This window comes from Oncorhynchus gorbuscha, linkage group LG06 (genome assembly GCF_021184085.1).
Source record: "Oncorhynchus gorbuscha isolate QuinsamMale2020 ecotype Even-year linkage group LG06, OgorEven_v1.0, whole genome shotgun sequence".
NCBI classification, from domain to species: Eukaryota; Metazoa; Chordata; class Actinopteri; order Salmoniformes; family Salmonidae; genus Oncorhynchus; species Oncorhynchus gorbuscha.
Window position 1 is genome coordinate 41,108,057 of NC_060178.1, and position 21,025 is coordinate 41,129,081.

The window sequence follows — 21,025 nt, forward strand, 5'->3', positions numbered from 1 at the left end:
TATGTTGCATGTCAGCAATCTAATTTTCAAGATACTGTATGTAACTTTAAAAATACATCAGTACAGCAGGTATGAACGTGTGTTCCAAGATGGCATAGTAGCCGGACGTCTGTTTTGTCTTGTCCCATCCCGTGTATATATAGATTTTTCCGTATATATTTCGTATATATTTTTTATATTTTTAATCTCAATTTCCATCTACGGACTGAACATACTCTCCTGCAACCCGCCTCACCCAATGTGGTACGGATCTGCTATTTTTATATACTTTAGAACCGGAACCCCCATCATAAGTTAGCCAGCTAACTAGCCACTAGCTAGTAGTCAGTTAGCCACTGCTAGCGGTCATCACTGTTAACTCGGACATCAGCCAACCTCAGCCCGGTCAATTCATACCAGTCTGCACAGCGAGATATCAACCCAGAGCAAATCAGGCAGATTTTTTCTCTACCACATCTCCAAGCTCTGAACCTTTACACCGGATCATTGCAGATAGCTGGCTGCTATCCGAGTGACTACTCACGGCTAACGTCTCTGTGCCGAAGCAAGCACCAGTTAGCCTGGAGCTAGCCTCGAGCTAGGCCCATCTCCCGGCTAGCCGAAGAGATCCATCAGCCAATTCCTGGGCTACGATACCTCTTTTGCCAATTGGCCTGAACCCTTTACTGCTGACACGGAGCCCCGCCGAACCATCACGACTGGTCTGCCAACGTAACCAGCCGAGGGGGTTTCAACAGGCTCTTCTGTTGTGCTCCTGCCTGCTAGCTGTCTGAATCGCCGTGTCTCCAGCTTGCCTAGCTACTCAGGCCTTTCTAATCGACCTGGCCCGGGTATCCTGGAAGGATATTTACCTCATCCCATCAGTAGAGTATGCCTGGTTGCTCTTTAAAAGTACTTTCCTCGCCATCTTAAATAAGCATGCTCCATTAAAAAAATTGTAGAACTAAGAAAAGATATAGCCCTTGGTTCAACCCAGACTTGACCGTCCTTGACCAGCACAAAATCATCCTGTGGCGTTCTGCATTAGTATCGAATAGCCCCCGCGATATGAAACTTTCAGGGAAGTCAGGAACCAATATACACAGTCAGTTAGGAAAGCTTGGGCTAGCTTTTTCAAACAGAAATTTGCATCCTGCAGCACTAATTCCAAAAAGTTTTGGGACACTGTAAAGTTCATGGAGAATAAGTGCACCTCCTCCCTGCTGCCCACTGCACTGAGGATAGGAACCAATAAATCTACGATAATCAATCATTTCAATAAGCATTGAAATGATTGGCCATGCTTTCCACCTGGCAACCTTACAGGGGCCAACATCTCAGCACCCCCCCACAGCAACTTGCCCAAAGCCACCCCCCCCCCCCCACCCCCGCTTCTCCTTCACCCAAATCCAGACAGCTGATGTTCTGAAAGAGCTGAAAAATTAATCAGCTGGGCTAGACAATCTGGACCCTCTCTTTCTAAAATGATCCACCGACATTGTTGGAACCCCTTTAACTAGCCTATTCAACCTCTCTTTCATATCGTCTGAGATCCCCAAAGATTGGAAAGCTGCTCCCGGTCATCCTCCTCTTCAAAGTGGGACACACTCTAGACCCAAACTGTTATAGACCTACATCCATTATGCCCTGCCTTTCTAAAATCTTTGAAAGCCAAGTTAACAAACAGATCACCGACCATTTCGAATCCCACCTTACCTTCTCCACTATGCAATCTACTTCTCAGATAGAGTTCAGTGTGTCAAATCAGAGGGCCTGTTGTCCGGACGTCTGGCAGTCTCTATGGGGGTGGCACAGGGTTCAATTCTCGTGCCGACTCCTTTCTCTGTATATATCAATGATTTCGCTCTTGCTGCTGGTGATTCTCTGATCCACCCATACGCAGATGACACCATTCTGTATACAAACATCTGACCCTTCTTTGGACACTGTGCTAACAAACCTCCAACAGAGCTTCAACGCCATACAGCACTCCTTCCGTGGCCTGACCTGGAATATGTGGACAACTACAAATACCTAGGTGTCTGGTTAGACTGTAAACTCTCCTTCCAGACTCACATTATTAAGCATCTCCAATCCAAAATTAAATCTAGAATCAGCTTCCTATTTCGGAACAAAGCCTCCTTCACTCACGCTGCCAAACATATCCTCGTAGAACTGACTATCCTACCGATCCTTGACTTTGGCAATGTCATTTACAAAATAGCCTCCAACACTCTACTCAGCAAACTGGATGTAGTCTATCACAGTGCCATCTGTTTTGTCACCAAAGCCCCATATACTACCCTCCACTGCGACCTGTATGCTCTCATCAGCTGGCCCTCACTACATATTCGTCCCCAAACCCACTGGCTCCAGGTCATCAATTAAGTCTTTGCTAGGTATAGCCCCACCTTATCTCAGCTTACTGGTCACCATAGCAACACCCACCCATAGCATGCACTCCAGCAGGTATATTTAACACTTACTTTGGCTGCCTTTCCTTCCAGTTTTCTCTTGACTGGAACAAATTGCAAAAATCACTAAAGCTGGAGTCTTATATCTCCCTCTCTAACTTTAAGCATCAGCTGTCAAAGCAGCTTACTGATCACTGTACCTGTACACAGCCAATCTGTAAATAGCACACCCAACTACCTCATTCCTTTATTATTACTTACCCTCTTGCTCTTTTGCACCCCTGTATCTCTACTTGCACATCATCATCTGTACATCTATGACTCCAGTGTTAATGCTAAATTGTAATGATTTCGCCTCTATGGCCTATTTACCTCCCTACTCTTCTACATTTGCACACACTGTACATATATCTTTCTATTGTTTTATTGACTTCACACTGCTTTGCTTTATCTTGGCCAGGTTGCAGTTGTAAATGAGAACTTGTTCTTAACTTGCCTACCTGGTTAAATAAAGGTGAAATATATATTTTTTAATGTTGAAAGTGAGATGAGCTCTCATTTTTATGTCTCTGTGTCCAGTCTGAAGGAAGTTGGAGGTATCCAGTCATTGCGCTAACGCTAGTTAGCATTGGCTCTTGAAACTACCTCTAACTTCCTTCCTACTGGACACCCATATACATGGATGAACTTCTCCCTCTGTCACAGATGCCATGGTTGCCTTTAGTTTGAAGATGTAATTCGGAGACAGGTGTTCTCTGTGTTCTCTTTTCAACCAACTCCGCATATTTGCAATTAAATGCAAACATTTTCTCCATCTCTGATTCCACTAGGAATTCCATTGATTTTAAAACTCGGTAATCCAGAAAGTGGAGAGCATTAGCAATTAGAAAGATTACCTATACATACTGAGCAGTTTATGTTGTTGACAGAAGCCTGCTAAATGGCAGACCAATTCGAACTCATCTCCCGGCATGTCCAGCCCAATCATGGCTAGCGGGAAGGTTCCTGTCTTTTTTCGTGGCTTAACCTAGGCTAGTAATTTAACCATTTTATTCTTATTTACAGATGGCGTACACATTTGATGGCATTTCTGCCCAAATAAATGTTTATGTACAAATGCCACTCCTGTGAAGTAGTGACATGCAACTTATGTGTAGTTTCCTGAAACTAGTCGCATATGGAAACAAGGTTAAGGTAAGGCACAACCTTTTGTCATTAGTCACGCTTCCCGAACAAACAACCGTTGCCCGAAACTGTGACAGCAACTCAGGACAATTTTAAGCAAACATCTGATAAGGTTGGTTCCCTGTTCAAGAGTACGTAGTGATAAGAACCCGAGGATAGAAGGCCAGTTCATGACTTCAAGCAAAGGTGTCTGACATCAAACAGGAACGGAAGCTAAAATGGGCACCTCAGTGATTCAGCAAATCGGCTTCATTTTGGGTGTGTTGGGCCAGTTTTTCATATCTGCTGCTACAGCCATGGATATGTGGGGTTTACAGGACCGGTCCTTCTCAGTCATAACAAGTGTTTACACTTACTCTGGACTCTGGAAATCATGTGTAGAAAACTCATCTGGAATGACCCAATGCAGGCCTTATTTTACCATACTAGGGCTGCCAGGTAAGGTTTGCTTTATTGACTTATAAGAAGTTAAACATGATGTTTCTTTCATATACATATAGCAAATATAAATGCCAATGGATGGTCAGCACTGTTAACTTGATCTCGATCGAGCTTTGTATGTCGAGTGCCTCTCAAGGGTGTGACTCTAGATAAGATATGGTATTTGTTTCTTTTAGTTGATATTAGTAGTATAGTAGTAGTATAAAACAAACTTTTTTCTTTCTTTGAGCATGTCTAATCTAGTTTCTTCAGCAACGTTTAATCTTTAAAATTGTGTGTTAAAGGTGGGAAGTGAGATTATCTTCCATATAGTTTAGACAGTGGGTCATTTTAATGTGAGTAGAGTCTAGGGCCATGATCAATAAAAGGTAACATTGTTTTTGTCTCAAAAGTTATATTGATTTAAACATGTTTATTAGAGCAGTTAAGTCTTTAAATAATTGGTCAAATTAAATTCAAGAACAGGAAGTGAGATTATCTTCCAGGCACAAAATATAGTTAAATGGCCCATGAAAACAGGAGTACTATAGAGCCCTAATCAATAAAACATTTTTGTCATTTGGATGTACATTTGAAATTTAATGTAGTTTTAGTTTTTTTAATGTTGGAAAATCTATGATCTAAATTAAATACCACAGTACTTCGGTAGATACGTATGATACACACAATCACAGGTCATGACTTAGGTTTCAAAGTAAGACTTTTATCTGACGTCTGGTTTTGTTTGACCCGTAGTTATGCTCCAAGCTGTGCGGGCACTGATGATAGTTGGGATAGTTCTGGGAGCTATCGGCTGTCTGATCGCCATCTTTGCCCTCAAGAGTCTGAAGATGGGAAATATGGAGGACAATGTCAAGGCTACCATGACACTGACCTCTGGGATCATGTTTCTGCTTGCAGGTGAGGTGATGTCTTTTGCCGAAGTTTTGGTGATGTTCCTGCTCTTCATTTTATTCAGAAGGCTAATATAAATATTATGCAAGCCAGTCTCTCTTGGCTAAGAGTTGAGGAGAGTGACTGCCTCACTTTTTATAAGAATCATTGTGTTGAAATTTCTAAATTGTTTGCATAGCCCACTTACAAATTGCTCTGACACACACACTTACCCCACCAGTCATTCCACTAGGAGTCTTTTCACGGTCCTCAAATCCAAAACAATGTCAGGAAAGTATACAGTGTTATTTTGAGCCATTATTTAATGGAACACCCTTCAATCTCATATTGCTCAAATGAACAGCAAACCTGGTTTAAAAAAAAAAGATTAAGCAACACCTGACACCTCCCCCCTATTTGAAGTTTGTGTGTATTGCGGTTAACCGTGGGGTGTTGGGTTGAGCGTGCAGAAATGGGCACAGAGACGATGAGGTTCCAGTCAGAAAACACAACTTTATTAGACAACAAAAACACCAAAATAACTTAGGGTTGGCTTGGTCCTTCTCCTCATGTATGGCTCCGTGCCTCCAAGAGCTTTGTTCCCCTCTGTAGGTTCACTCCTTGCCTCTCTCTTTGTCCTCCTCACGGTGTGCCATGGTGCCATGGTGCTCCCTTTATGTGGCCTGCATGGCTGGTTGTCACTCTCCACTAATTACCTCTACTTGGTGCCATCTTCACCTGTCTTTTGGTTCGGCGGACCAGCCATTCCCTAATGGCAGCGTTTTGTTTTCTTCTTGGGGCTTCACATTTCCCCGCCCAATTCGATAGCCCAGGTACCTTGGCGTAGCCCAACTTGCACTTGTGGGGGTTTGCGGTAGGCCCCAACTCCCTTAACGCATCCACCACCGCCTGTAACCTACAGAGATGGGACTCCCAACTGTCACTGTGCACAATTATATCATCCAAATAAGTCACAGCGTACTCATGGTGTGGGCGCAGGACACGGTCTATGAGTCGCTGGAAGGTTGTTGGGGCCCCGTGGAGACCGAAAGGAAGACACCGGTAGTGGTATAGCCCCCTTCCATCAAGTGGGGCAGCAGCTGGTCCCAGTTTCTCCCGTCTCTCTCGATTACCCTCCCCATGTCCCTCCTCCACAGTGCCTGGAAGAGAGGGCAATCTCTACAGAGGATAATTGGCACGGGCAAGTTAGGAACAGCCCCCATGTGCATCTGGCACTCCCCAATCACCCTTGGGGTGGTTATCTGCACTGGCACGGTCGGGTACCACTTTGTGTCCCTGTGTACAGGACACTGTGTACAGGACACAGGACACTGTCATCTAGCCACTGCGGTTGGGCCAGGGTCACCATGCTGCCAGAGTCCAGCAAAGCGCTGGTGTCGATGCCATTGATTTCACTGGAACCATTGGAGGGGCCGTCTCGGTGTGCGCCCAACAGGAGGTGACATAACTAGCCATCCGGGTTACCTTGGAGCTGGGGGATGCGGAGGGCATGGACTCCTCCTGGCCGGGGCAGCTCCACGCGAGGCACTCATAGCGGCGCCTCTGATCTAGGTCTAGCAGTGGACGTCGTCATCGGTTCAGGTCGCCCTCCTGCTTCCCGGCCTTGGCTAGTTCTGTCCGAGCCCCCTTCAGTCCTTCGCCTCTCTCTGTGCTTTTCTTCCTCCTCCCTGCGTGCACTCTTTCCGCCCAGGCCCCTTTCAGCAGGTCCTGGATGTTTTGGTCAGGAATTCCTCCAGGTTCTGCAGGCTCTCCGCCGCCTTCATCTTGTAGTGGAGGGCCCGAAGATACCGATCCAGGACAACCTTATCGATTATTGGGAGGGCCAGTACGTCGGTCAGTAGCCAGCCCTTGGTAAGGTACACCAGGTTGCTCATCTGAGTGTGGGGAGGGATCGTGGAGTCAAAGGCCCAGTTTTGGACCAATTCATAACAGCTCAGAATCTCGTGTTTGAGTCCCTCATAATTTGCCTCCTTATCTGCGTTCAAGTCAAAGTAGGCCTTCTAGGCCTTCCCGGCGAGGTAGGGTGCTAAAAGGCTGACCTACTTGGGCTTGGGCCTTCCCTCTGCACCGTCATCTTGAAGGTGCACAAATACTCCACATCATTTTCCTCCATTAGCTTGACCAGAAACTGATTTTGACCAGGAACTGACTCCTAAGCCCTCTCAGCCTTCAACTGGGCTACCTCCTCTACCAGTCTGAGGTTTTGTTAGCGCTGCTCGTCTAGCGCTTGCTCCTGGCGAGCCTGTTGCATCTGCTGGCTGAGGATAAACTGAACCAACAGTTCCTCCATGGTAATCTCCGTACGCTCGACCCCACGGCACCCAAAGCTACTGTATTCTCCACCATATGTGGTCAACTGTCCACTGTGTTGGGTTGAGCGTGCAGAGATGGGCACAGAGGCAGTGAAGTTCTAGTCAGAAAACATGACTTTACAAAAAATAAACATAACACCAAAACAACTTATGGTTGGCTGGGTCCTTCTCATGTTCAGCTCCGTAACTCTGGGATTCCAAGAACACAGGATGAGATGTTACTATCCTTTGTGCAAGCACTTCCAAGAGTTAATTAACAGTGAGCGTGGTGAAATTTGGGGAGCGCATCCTCAGTAGTGTACCTTTGGTTCCTAGGGCGTTTCGGCCTTTCACACTATACACCCTCCTCAAAGGCGGCCAGCGACAGGGTGATCAATCCTACGCTTGCGTCCCATTCCCAATTAGTCATAGGAGTTGCCTTGTTGTTGATAGCCAACATCCCATGGGACTATGCATGGCAGGGGCGTCCTCCTCCCTGAGTCAATCATTGTTGACCGCATACCTCCTGGCCCTCTCACTTCGGGGCCCAGCTGGGGTCTTTCCTCTTCATCCAGAGCCACTGACTGCTGCCTTCTGCCGCCTCTGATACACCTTTGATTGCAGAACGCTGGCTCTGGCCCTCTTCTGTAGCCTGTCAACTATGTGTCTGTTTATCCCTGTTCTCTCCTCTCTGCACAGACCATACAAACGCTCCACACCGCGTGGCCGCGGCCACCCTACTCTGGTGGTCCCAGCGCGCACGACCCACGTGGAGTTCCAGGTCTCCGGTAGCCTCTGGAACTGCCAATCTGCGGTCAACAAGGCAGAGTTCATCTCAGCCTATGCCTCCCTCCAGTCCCTCGACTTCTTGGCACTGACGGAAACATGGATCACCACAGACAACACTGCTACTCCTACTGCTCTCTCTTCGTCCGCCCACGTGTTCTCGCACACCCCGAGAGCTTCTGGTCAGCGGGGTGGTGGCACCGGGATCCTCATCTCTCCCAAGTGGTCATTCTCTCTTTCTCCCCTTACCCATCTGTCTATCGCCTCCTTTGAATTCCATGCTGTCACAGTTACCAGCCCTTTCAAGCTTAACATCCTTATCATTTATCGCCCTCCAGGTTCCCTCGGAGAGTTCATCAATGAGCTTGATGCCTTGATAAGCTCCTTTCCTGAGGACGGCTCACCTCTCACAGTTCTGGGCGACTTTAACCTCCCCACGTCTACCTTTGACTCTTTCCTCTCTGCCTCCTTCTTTCCACTCCTCTCCTCTTTTGACCTCACCCTCTCACCTTCCCCCCCTACTCACAAGGCAGGCAATACGCTCGACCTCATCTTTACTAGATGCTGTTCTTCCACTAACCTCATTGCAACTCCCCTCCAAGTCTCTGACCACTACCTTGTATCCTTTTCCCTCTCGCTCTCATCCAACACCTCCCACACTGCCCCTACTCGGATGGTATCGCGCCGTCCCAACCTTCGCTCTCTCTCCCCCGCTACTCTCGCCTCTTCCATCCTATCATCTCTTCCCTCCGCTCAAACCTTCTCCAACCTATCTCCTGATTCTGCCTCCTCAACCCTCCTCTCCTCCCTCTCTGCATCCTTTGACTCTCTATGTCCCCTATCCTCCAGGCCGGCTCGGTCCTCCCCTCCCGCTCCGTGGCTCGATGACTCATTGCGAGCTCACAGAACAGGGCTCCGGGCAGCCGAGCGGAAATGGAGGAAAACTCGCCTCCCTGCGGACCTGGCATCCTTTCACTCCCTCCTCTCTACATTTCCTCCTCTGTCTCTGCTGCTAAAGCCACTTTCTATCACGCTAAATTCCAAGCATCTGCCTCTAACCCTAGGAAGCTCTTTGCCACCTTCTCCTCCCTCCTGAATCCCCCCCCCCTCCTCCCTCTCTGCAGATGACTTCGTCAACCATTTTGAAAAGAAGGTCGACGACATCCGATCCTCGTTTGCTAAGTCAAACGACACCGCTGGTTCTGCTCACACTGCCCTACCCTGTGCTCTGACCTCTTTCTCCCCTCTCTCTCCAGATGAAATCTCGCGTCTTGTGACGGCCGGCCGCCCAACAACCTGCCCGCTTGACCCTATCCCCTCCTCTCTTCTCCAGACCATTTCCGGAGACCTTCTCCCTTACCTCACCTCGCTCATCAACTCATCCCTGACCGCTGGCTACGTCCCTTCCGTCTTCAAGAGAGCGAGAGTTGCACCCCTTCTGAAAAAACCTACACTCGATCCCTCCGATGTCAACAATTACAGACCAGTATCCCTTCTTTCTTTTCTCTCCAAAACTCTTGAACGTGACGTCCTTGGCCAGCTCTCCCGCTATCTCTCTCTGAATGACCTTCTTGATCCAAATCAGTCAGGTTTCAAGACTAGTCATTCAACTGAGACTGCTCTCCTCTGTATCACGGAGGCGCTCCGCACTGCTAAAGCTAACTCTCTCTCCTCTGCTCTCATCCTTCTAGATCTATCGGCTGCCTTCGATACTGTGAACCATCAGATCCTCCTCTCCACCCTCTCCGAGTTGGGCATCTCCGGCGCGGCCCACGCTTGGATTGCGTCCTACCTGACAGGCCGCTCCTACCAGGTGGCGTGGCGAGAATCTGTCTCCTCACCACGCGCTCTCATCACTGGTGTCCCCCAGGGCTCTGTTCTTGGCCCTCTCCTATTCTCGCTATACACCAAGTCACTTGGCTCTGTCATAACCTCACATGGTCTCTCCTATCATTGCTATGCAGACGACACACAATTAATCTTCTCCTTTCCCCCTTCTGACGACCAGGTGGCGAATCGCATCTCTGCATGTCTGGCAGACATATCAGTGTGGATGACGGATCACCACCTCAAGCTGAACCTCGGCAAGACGGAGCTGCTCTTCCTCCCGGGGAAGGACTGCCCGTTCCATGATCTCGCCATCACGGTTGACAACTCCATTGTGTCCTCCTCCCAGAGCGCCAAGAACCTTGGCGTGATCCTGGACAACACCCTGTCGTTCTCAACCAACATCAAGGCGGTGGCCCGTTCCTGTAGGTTCATGCTCTACAACATCCGCAGAGTACGACCCTGCCTCACACAGGAAGCGGCGCAGGTCCTAATCCAGGCACTTGTCATCTCCCGTCTGGATTACTGCAACTCGCTGTTGGCTGGGCTCCCTGCCTGTGCCATTAAACCCCTTCAACTCATCCAGAACGCCGCAGCCCGTCTGGTGTTCAACCTTCCCAAGTTCTCTCACGTCACCCCGCTCCTCCGTTCTCTCCACTGGCTTCCAGTTGAAGCTCGCATCCGCTACAAGACCATGGTGCTTGCCTACGGAGCTGTGAGGGGAACGGCACCTCAGTACCTCCAGGCTCTGATCAGGCCCTACACCCAAACAAGGGCACTGCGTTCATCCACCTCTGGCCTGCTCGCCTCCCTACCACTGAGGAAGTACAGCTCCCGCTCAGCCCAGTCAAAACTGTTCGCTGCGCTGGCCCCCCAATGGTGGAACAAACTCCCTCACGACGCCAGGACAGTGGAGTCAATCACCACCTTCCGGAGACACCTGAAACCCCACCTCTTTAAGGAATACCTAGGATAGGATAAGTAATCCCTCTCACCCCCCCCCTTTAAGATTTAGATGCACTATTGTAAAGTGACTGTTCCACTGGATGTCATAAGGTGAATGCACCAATTTGTAAGTCGCTCTGGATAAGAGCGTCTGCTAAATGACTTAAATGTAAATGTAAATGTAATTCCCAGGTCTCTAAGCAGTCTGGTTGTAGATGTTGCCACAAAACCTCTGCAGCCCACCTCCACTGGTCGGACTTCTGTGTTCCAGTCATGATGCCGTGCTTCGGCAGCTAGATCAGCATAGCGCAGATGTTTTCGCTCATAAGCCTCATCTACTGAGTTTTCCCAGGGTACTGTGAGCTCAATGATGAAGACCTTATTGAGTGAACGGGACCAGAGCACCGTGTCAGGTCTTAGGGTGGTGGTTGCGATGTCCGGAGGAAACACAAGTTGCCGGCCAATGTCAGCTAGCATTTTCCAGTCGCGGGCCAAGCGCAGCTGGTCTCGCTCTAATGGTGTAGAGCCACTCTTCGGTGGTTTAGCCCCTTCGCGGACAAAGTTTGTCCGTAAGGAGTGTGATGCTGCTGTGGGTGGTAGGGAGTTGGTGGCAGCTCGCTTGTCCTCCAGGGCGGACGCAAGGTTTTTAAGGACTTGGTTGTGACGCCAAGTGTAGCGTCCTTGGGCGAGGCTTGTTTTACAGCCTGTGAGAATGTGCCTGAGGTTGGCTGGCATGGAACAGAGGGCACAGTCCGGATCTTCACCATACCATTGGTGAAGATTAACTGGTGTTGGAAGGACGTCATATGTTGCTCTGATGGAAAAGCTCAACCGCCTCGCTTCCATGGCCCACAGATCCTTCCAGCTGATCTTCCTCTTCTCCACACTGTCCCATCGAGTCCACTGTCCCTGTTTGGCAAGAGAGACTGCCTTGGCCCACCTTGCAGCCTCCTCCTGATGGCGTACTTCCTGCACTACCATCTTCCGCCGCTCTGGTGCAGTGGCCTTACTCCAAGCAGCACGGCTAGTTAGCCCAAGGCCTCCTCTCCCTTGCTGAACATGACCCACAATGTCAGCATGTCTGAGGGCTGCTGTTGCCTCCTGGACTGCTTCTCCTGGCCTCCATTTGCGCCCAGTTGCCAAGGTCAGCGCGTTGTTGCTCACCACTGGGTCTCGAGATTCATTCAGTGTCATTTGGAGCCTGGTTTTTGCACACTTGAATTCCTCTGTTAGACTGGTGAGGGGCAGCTTGAGGACACCATCTCCATAGAGGCATATGGTGGTAAGGCATCGTGGAACTCCAAGCCACTTCTTTAAGTAGCCTGTGACTCCTCTTTCCATCTTCTCCACTGTTGAGATTGGAACCTCATACAGTGCTAAGGGCCACAACACCCGGGGTAGGAGACCAAACTGCAGACACCAGGCCTTTAACTTTCCATGTAGCTGGGTGTTGTCGATGGACTGTAGGCTACTACTGACGTCTTTGCGCAGCTGTTGCACCTGGTCTTTGTCCTTCAGGCTTGCATCATACCACCTTCCAAGGCTTTTTACCAGCTGCTCAGACACTGTTGGGATTTGGTCATCTCCGATGAAGAATTTCAGGTCAGAGAGTACTCCCTTCACAATCGAGATGCTGCGTGACTTGGATGGTTTAATCTTCATACGGGCCCAGCTGATGTTCTCCTCAAGTTTTCTGAGCAGTCTCCTGGTGCATGGGACAGTGGTGGTCAATGTTGTAATGTCGTCCATGTAGGCTCTGAGTGGAGGGAGGCGGAAACCAGAGTCGACTCGCTGTCCACCAGCAACCCATTTTGAGGATCTGATGATAACCTCCATTGCCATTGTGAATGCCAACGGAGAAATGGTACATCCCGCCATTATACCTACATTCAGGCACTGCCATGAGGTGGTGAAGCAGAACTGCAGATCCTGGAAGTACGACTTCACCAGGTTTGTGATGGTGTCCGGTATGTGGAAAAATCTGAAGGCAGACCACAGGAGTTCATGGGGCACAGAGCCAAATGCATTGGCGAGGTCGAGGAAGACTACATGGAGGTCCCTTTTCTCCACCTTGGCCATTTGGATCTGATGCCAGATCATGCTGGAATGTTCCAAGCAGCCAGAGAACCCTGATATTCCTGCCTTCTGTACAGATGTATCGACGTACGCATTCCTTTGTAGGTACTCGGCCATCCTCTGGGCAATGACCCTAAAGAAGATTTTTCCCTCGACATTCAGTAAGGAGATTGGGCGGAATTGGCTGATGTTCACTGCATCCTTCTCCTTAGGGATCAGGACCCCGCCTGCCCTACGCCACACTTTGGGTATTATCTTCTTCTGTCAAGCTGTTCTCATAAGCCTCCAGAGGAACCTCAGGACGTCTGGTGTGTTCTTATACACTTTGTACGGGACTCCATTTGGCCCCGGGCCTGATGCTGTTCTTGCCCGTCGAACTGTGTCTTCCACCTCTTTCCATGTCGGAGGGCTGGTCTCAATATGATGTTCCGGGGGTTCAATGGGTGGGATATCTGATGGGATGGCCAGATGTTCATGTCGCTTTGAGTCAACGTTTGTTGTTCTCAGGTGCTCCTCTAGGTCTTTCTTTGTTGTTTTTAGAGCTCCACTTTTTTCTTTTGTGAAGAGACTTTTAAGGAACTTGAAGGGATCTTTATAGAATCGAGTTCTAGTTTGTTCTTTTTTCCTTCTGCGTTTCCGTAGGTTCTCTGCTCTACGGAGGGATGCCAACCGGGTTTTGATATCAGCCTGAAGTGCCTCTATGTCCTCCTTTTCCACTTCCGAGGCCTTCTTCCACTGTTTCTTAAGCTGCCGCCTTTCTTGAACGAGGCGCTTGATTTCTTGTTGCCTCCTGGAAACTGGTGGGGTTGGAACCTTTCTCCCGCCTTTTGCCTCTTTCACTCCAAATCTTTCTGTCCCGTACTCATAGATGATGTCCCCCATCCTCTCCAACTTCTTCTCCACTGTGCCTCGAAGTTTCGAGGGTCAAGGTAAGGTCAGTATTCACTGTTTCCCACAACTTCTTGTCACTGGCGCCAGGCCACTTCACATACGGTCTGTGCCCTGGTAGTCTCCTCTCGACTGCAGGTCTGGGAGGCTGGGTGAGTTCCACTCCTGTTGTTGGTTCCACCTCAGTTGCTACTTCGGTGCTTGAGTTTACGTCCTCCATGACAGTGGTACTGATGCACTGCAAACTATGGTTTGCGTCCAGTTGCTGTGCTTCATTCGACTGATTTGATCGCTTTCGCAGAATGTAATCAATGCGAGTTCTCTGTCTCTCTTTACCCAAACACCCCTTCTTCCCCTGGTGGATCCTCAACCCATGGTGTGATGTAACTTTCCTCCAACCACAGACACATACCTGCATCTGTTTGTGGCCCACTGTTGCAGCAGAACTTGTGACAGTTGCTGTGGTGTTCTCTTGTGCTGTGCTCTCATTACTCGTAGTCGTTTCCAGTCCAGTCGTTACCATGTTGTCAGCCGATGAGTCATCTTCTGCCCCCGCTCTCGCAGACTCTAGGGGTATTCTCGTATGTTGACTTTCTGTAGCTAAAGCGGGTGTTTCCAACATACTGCGAAGCATGGGAAACTACAGAAATGGGAAGCTACCCCATGACTGTCCCAGTGGGGTCTATTCCCTCCTGTCAGCAGTCTCTCCGTGCCACCACAAGGACTTTCCCCTGTTGTCAGCTGATCTTTCTCAGCAGTCACTGGACAAGTCCAGATATTCAGATTCCAAGAACACAGGATGAGATGTTACTATCCTTTGTGCAAGCACTTCCAAGAGTTAATGAACAGTGAGCGTGGTGAAATTTGGGGAGCGCATCGTCAGTAGTGTACCTTTGGTTCCTAGGGTGTTTCGGCCTTTCACACTATACACCCTCCTCAAAGGCGGCCAGCGACAGGTTGATCAATCCTACGCTTGCGTCCCATTCCCAATTAGTCATAGGAGTTGCCTTGTTGTTGATAGCCAACATCCCATCCCTGGGAGCTTTGTTCCCGTCTGTAGGCTCACTCCTTGCCTCTCTCTTTGTCCACCGGTTATGTGGCCTGCACAGCTGGTTGGCACTCTCCTTTAATTACCTCTACTTGGGGCTATCAGCGTTGGGGCGCCCAGCCTATGTACTCCCAGCAGAGTTTAGCCAACGTCACGGCACGTACCTCCCCTCTATCACCAACCACCAGGGTAGACCTCCTGGGATACCACAGTATGTATTGATATGTAGGCTACATGTGCCTTTTTTAAATGTATGTAGTTCTGTCCTTGACCTATTCTTGTCTATGAATGTTCTGTCATGTGTGGTAAACTATGGGGTGTTGGGTTGAGCGTGCAGTGATTGACACAGAGACAGGGAGGCTTTAGTCCGCAAAAACAACTTTACTAAGACAGAAAATAAATATACCAAAGAAATAACTTGCTCGGTCGTCCTTCTCTCTCTTAACCCTCCCGTCGTCCTCGTTTTGTGTCTAGTCCCCGCATCCTCCGGGTCACCCTGTCCCATCCTGGCTATAGGCCCAATGTGCGCAAGTGTGACAGTAGGCGTGTGAACAGCCTTTGCAGATGTATTTCTTACACCTGCAGCACACCGTGTGTGTCTTGGAGTCCTTCTTGGGTGGGCAGAGCTGACACCTCTTCCACTTACTTGCACCGGTGGCAGGCTCCTCGCGCTGTTGATCACGAGCCACCGCCGTAGCACTCTGTAGGACTTTGACAAGTGCTGACACCGCTTCGGTGCGGGGGAGATGCTGCTTTCTTTGGATCAGTGGCTTCACAAGTGCCTTTCCCAGCTGCTCAAGGAACACCCTGCGCTTGTTCCGCTTGCGAGGCATCCAGTCAGGCTTGATCTCTCGCCATATGACAAAGGCGTTGTAGGAGGACACGTCGAGGATGTTGTGGAAGACGACCAGGGGCCAGCGGGCAGCCATCCGTCTGCAGCTGTAGGTGCCTACCACCTTGTCTAGGTTGTCCACGCCGCCCTTGTTGCAGTTGTAATCTGGGATGACGGCCGGCTTCCTGTCGCGGCGATCGCTAATGTGGCCCGTTGTGTGCAGCATGCTCAAAAGTAGCACGTTCTTGTTTTTCTTTGCCAGGTAGGACACCAGAGTGGCGGTGGACGTGAAGGCAAACCTGGAGGACAGGACCTGTCTGCCCCTGGACTCGAGCAGCGCGGGCGGGAGCTCGGCCTTGTTCTTTCTCACCGTGCCCACCATGGTGAGGTTCCTCTCGAGGTGACGTTACGACCGCTCAGCCCCGTTGTCAGATCGAGGACGACGCGCATCCCCTGGTTCTTCTCGGGGCCTCCGCTGGCCACCTTGCCGGTGTACACTTTCATCTTCCAAACGTAGCTGGATTTGGCGTCGCAGGCCACCCACGACTTGATGCCATATTTCGCCGGCTTGCAGGGGATGTACTGACGGAAAGGACAGCGGCCTTTTGGAAAGGGGACAAGAGATTAGTGTCGTTACTGTGTCATGGGAGCCAACGGCCTTTTGTGTTACACACGCTGCTAGTGCTGCTACAGCCGCTGCTTGTACCGCTGCTACAGCAGCACTACCTCTCTATAGACATATACGCACATGCGCACACACGCGCACGCACACGCACAGTACCTCTGAACGGGACCAGTTGCTCGTCCACCGTCACGTCGGGCCCCGGGTTGTAGAGGGCCGGCAGCCCCCGCCTCCCACAGGTCCCAGACCTCCCGTATGGCTGCGAGTTTGTCCGTACCTGTGAAAGACCTTGAGCGCAGAGCACAAAGCGGGAGCCCTGGAATCGCCTGAGCCTGGATCGCTCTGAGCCATGGGCGCAGAGCACAGAGCACAACAATAACACTTGGCTGCTCTCTAGCACACAGCGGGGCATGTCTGGACCTGTGTAGCGGCTGGCAGTGTTGCTCTGACCCACGAGCGCAGAGCGCAGAGCGGGGGAGCCGGGCACAACTTCGCCACACTCGCAGACTCTATACTACACTCAACGCATACGCCTCGCCAGTGGTTGGCAGGGTCGCTCTGACCCACGAGCGCAGAGCACAGAGCACGAGCCCTGGAAACACAGGGCCTGGGCGCAGAGCACAACTATAACACTTGGATGCTCTCTAGCACACAGCGGGGCACATCTAGACCTGTGTAGTGGCTGGCTGGGTCCCACTGACCCAAGAGCGCAGAGCGGGGAGCCCAGAACACAGAGCACAGAGCACAGAGCCAGGCACAGCCTCGCCACACTCTCCACATTCGCAGACACTCTGCTACGCTCAACGGCATACGCCTCGCCAGTGGCTGGCAGGGTCGCTCTGAGCCACGAGTGCAGAGCACAACTATAACACTTGGCTGCTCTCTAGCACACAGCGGGGCATGTCCGGACCTGTGTAGTGGCTGGTAGGGTCCCTCTTACCCAAGAGCACAGAGCGGGGAGCCCAGAGCCCAAAGCACAGACCACAGAGCACAGAGCGGGGAGCCAGGCACAGCCTCGCCACACTCTCCACACTCGCAGACACTCTACTACGCTCAACGGCATACGCCTCGCCAGTGGCTGACAGGGTCGCTCTGACTCAGGAGCGCAGAGCACAGAGCGGGAGCCCTGGAAACACAGGGCCTGGGTCGTTCTGACCCACGAGCGCAGAGCACAACTATAAGACTTGGCTGCTCTCTAGCACACAGCGGGGCATGTCTGGACCTGTGTAGTGGCTGGCTGAGTCACTCTGACCCACGAGCACAGAGCACAGAGCGGGGGAGCCGGGCACAACTTCGCCACACTCGCAGACTCTCTACTACACTCAACGCATACGCCTCGCCAGTGGCTGGCAGGGTCGCTCTGACCCACGAGCACAGAGCACAGAGCACAACTATAACACTTGGCTGCTCTCTTGCACACTGCGGGGCATGTCCGGACCTGTGTAGTGGCTGGCTGGGTCCCTCTGACCCAAGAGCGCAGAGCGGGGAGCCAGGCACAGCCTCGCCACACTCGCAGACTCTCTACTACACTCAACGCATACGCCTCGCCAGTGGCTGGCAGGGTCGCTCTGACCCACGAGCACAGAGCACAGAGCACAACTATAACACTTGGCTGCTCTCTTGCACACTGCGGGGCATGTCCGGACCTGTGTAGTGGCTGGCTGGGTCCCTCTGACCCAAGAGCGCAGAGCGGGGAGCCAGGCACAGCCTCGCCACACTCGCAGACTCTCTACTACACTCAACGCATACGCCTCGCCAGTGGCTGGCAGGGTCGCTCTGACCCACGAGCACAGAGCACAGACCACAACTATAACACTTGGCTGCTCTCTTGCACACTGCGGGGCATGTCCGGACCTGTGTAGTGGCTGGCTGGCTGGGTCCCTCTGACCCAAGAGCGCAGAGCGGGGAGCCAGGCACAGCCTCGCCACACTCGCAGACACTCTACTACGCTCAACGGCATACGCCTCCCAGTGGGCTGGCAGGGTCGCTCTGAGCCATGAGCGCAGAGCACAGAGCACAACTATAACACTTGGCTGCTCTCTAGCACACAGCGGGGCACGTCTAGACCTGTGTAGTGGCTGGCTGGGTCCCTCTGACCCAAGAGCGCAGAGTGGGGAGCCCAGAACACAGAGCACAGAGCATAGAGCGGGGAGCCAGGCACAGCCTCGCCACACTCTCCACATTCGCAGACACTCTACTACGCTCAACGGCATACGCCTCGCCAGTGGATGACAGGGTCGCTCTGACTCAGAAGCGCAGAGCACAGAGCACGAGCCCTGGAAACACAGGGCCTGGGTCGTTCTGACCCACGTGCGCAGAGCACAGAGCACAACTATAACACTTGGCTGCTCTCTAGCACACAGCGGGGCATGTCTGGACCTGTGTAGTGGCTGGCTGAGTCGCTCTGACCCACGAGCGCAGAGCACAGAGCGGGGAGCCGGGCACAACCTCGCCACACTCGCTGACTCTCTACTACACTCAACGGCATACGCCTCGCCAGTGGCTGGCACGGTCGCTCTGACCCGCCAGCTCAGAGCGGGAGCCCTGGAAACACAGGGCCTGGGTCCCTCTGACCCGCGAGCACAGAGCACAGAAAGGGGAACCCTCCACACACAGGACCTGGGTCACCCTGACCCCAGGACCACGGGAGTGTCCGTCTCTCTCCCTTCTCCCTCACGGAGTGCCATCGTGCTCCTTTTATTTAGCCTCCACGGCTGGTTGGCACTTTCCTCTAATTACCTCCACTTAGCTGTCCGTGTCGGGGTGCCCAGCTCCCGTATTCCCAGCAGAGGGAGCCAACGTCGCCTCACGTACCTCCCCTCTATTACCATCCCCCGGGGTAGACCTCCTGGGATACCACACATGTTTTATGTGGACTGTTGGAAGAGTAGTTGCCTCTTTTGCAAACAGCTAACCAGGATCTTAATAAAATACCAAATAACAAAATACCTTCTTATGGATTGTATTGTGGTATTGTTTTGATTATGTTTTGTTAATGATGTTTTGATATTGATGTTCATAACTGTCAAGCCAAATCATTCTGATTCATTTTGGGTTTAAAGTACAATTAAAATGTCTGTGATCTGAAGGTGACAATTGACGCATTTTTTCTTCTTCTTCCTAACCAAGATGTAAATATAATTTTCCTTCTCCTTAGGTGTCTGTGGCATTGCTGGAGTGTCTGTCTTTGCCAACCTAATCGTGTCCAGCTTCCGGTTCACCACCTATGCAGACAGTGGATATGGAGGAGGAGTACTGGGAGGACTTGGAGGATCTCTCACTCCCAGGTACATTAATTGCAACATGAGAAGGATTCACTTCTCCCAAATGGCACCCTATCCTTTAGAGTCAAAAGTAGTGCACTATGTAGGGAATAGTGTCATTTAGGAGGCTGCTTTGGTGTATAAACTGGAATCAATCATAATGTCAAGTAATTTTTAGTGTGTCAGTGTATCACTTCTGTTTTTCAGGTACACCTTTGGCACCGCCCTCTTTGTGGGGTGGATAGGCGGGGCTGTGTTGGTCATAGGAGGAGTTATGATGTGTATTGCCTTCAGAGGGATGATTCCATCAAAGGAGAAGCGACAAGGGTAAATGACATTTTATCCACCAGAAAATTAGAGTTCTAAGCTAGAACCATGCTCTTCATCCTCTTTCTTATTCTTACTCACAAATATGAATAATAATTATACATTTATTTGAATAATTTCGTTTTCTTTCTGTCCTCAGTTATGGGGTGGCCTACAAAGCTGCGTCCCAACACACAACAGTGTACAAGGATGACGCGAAACCCAGACTCGCCTATGACGAGTCTTTCAGAGCCCAGATTATGAATGGAAGACACTCCAACCAGCAATATGTGTGAAGAATAGAATATTATGTACTAGTTAGAGGTTTTCTGAAACTAAACAATACTATTTTGATATTTCAATGACAATCCCGTGCAGCTCTAAGGGGCTTAGAAGATTGAATAGAGGGTTGCTATGAAGCAAAACCTTTTTCAGGTTTGATTAGTTATTTTTGTACTTATCATTTTTGGATCTCTCTTATATTTTGGGCTCCTGAGTGGCGCAGTGGTCTAAGGCACTGCAACTGAGTGCTAGAGGCGTCACTACAGGCCCTGGTTCGATTCCAGGCTGTATCACAACCGGCCATGATTGGGAGTCCCACAGAGCAGCGCACAATTGGCCCAGCGTCGTCCAGGATAGGGTTTGGCCATCATTGTAAATAAGAATTTGTTCTTAACAGACTTGCCTAGTCAATATAAATATATTCTGGGTTTTGGGATTTGTTATTCTGCATTTAAGGGGACAATATTGTAATTTTCTAATGCATATTAAAAGTAAACAGAATTTCAAAATACTATACTTGTCTTTTTATACTCTTATGCAGCATTAAATATACAGACAAAATGCTGATAAACAACACATTTTCTCATGTTAATGATTTATTTGGAGAAATATATTTTTAATGTATGAATGCATTTGCATAAAATAACCCACAGACAGTATCTCTGGAACTGTACAAGCTATAAACACCAAACCAACTTTCACATGTGCATGCTACTTTAACTTCAAATTCTTTAAACCTTTTATTAACTATAAACATTTGCATAAATTAGTATCATATAATTCACCAACAGCAATTCTTGAACAGTTCAAGCTAGAGACACCAAACCACATTTGACATGTTCAGGCATTTTTTTTAAATCGACTATAATTTTTCTAATTTGCATAGATTAGCATAAAATCATCCACCGACAGTAACTCTTGAACCGTTCAAGCTAGATACACCAAA

At 50.1% G+C, this 21,025-nt stretch overlaps 1 protein-coding gene across 1 annotated transcript; it reads left to right on the top strand.

Moving 5' to 3' along the window:
- Positions 1 to 3,725: 3,725 nt before the first annotated feature.
- On the top strand, positions 3,726 to 20,593 carry LOC124037973 (claudin-18-like). Its single transcript, XM_046353294.1, has 5 exons — positions 3,726 to 4,016; positions 4,755 to 4,919; positions 19,386 to 19,515; positions 19,699 to 19,818; positions 19,958 to 20,593. The coding sequence occupies exons 1-5, from the start codon at positions 3,797 to 3,799 to the stop codon at positions 20,091 to 20,093; spliced, it is 771 nt and encodes a 256-aa protein (XP_046209250.1). The 5' UTR covers positions 3,726 to 3,796; the 3' UTR covers positions 20,094 to 20,593.
- Positions 20,594 to 21,025: the final 432 nt, after the last annotated feature.

Coding starts and splice junctions, on each gene's coding strand:
- LOC124037973 (XM_046353294.1), top strand. CDS start 3,797: ATGGGCACCTCAGTGATTCAGCAAATCGGCTTCATTTTGGGTGTGTTG. Junction 4,017..4,754: donor TACCATACTAGGGCTGCCAG/GTAAGGTTTGCT, acceptor TTTGACCCGTAG/TTATGCTCCAAGCTGTGCGG. Junction 19,516..19,698: donor GGAGGATCTCTCACTCCCAG/GTACATTAATTG, acceptor TCTGTTTTTCAG/GTACACCTTTGGCACCGCCC.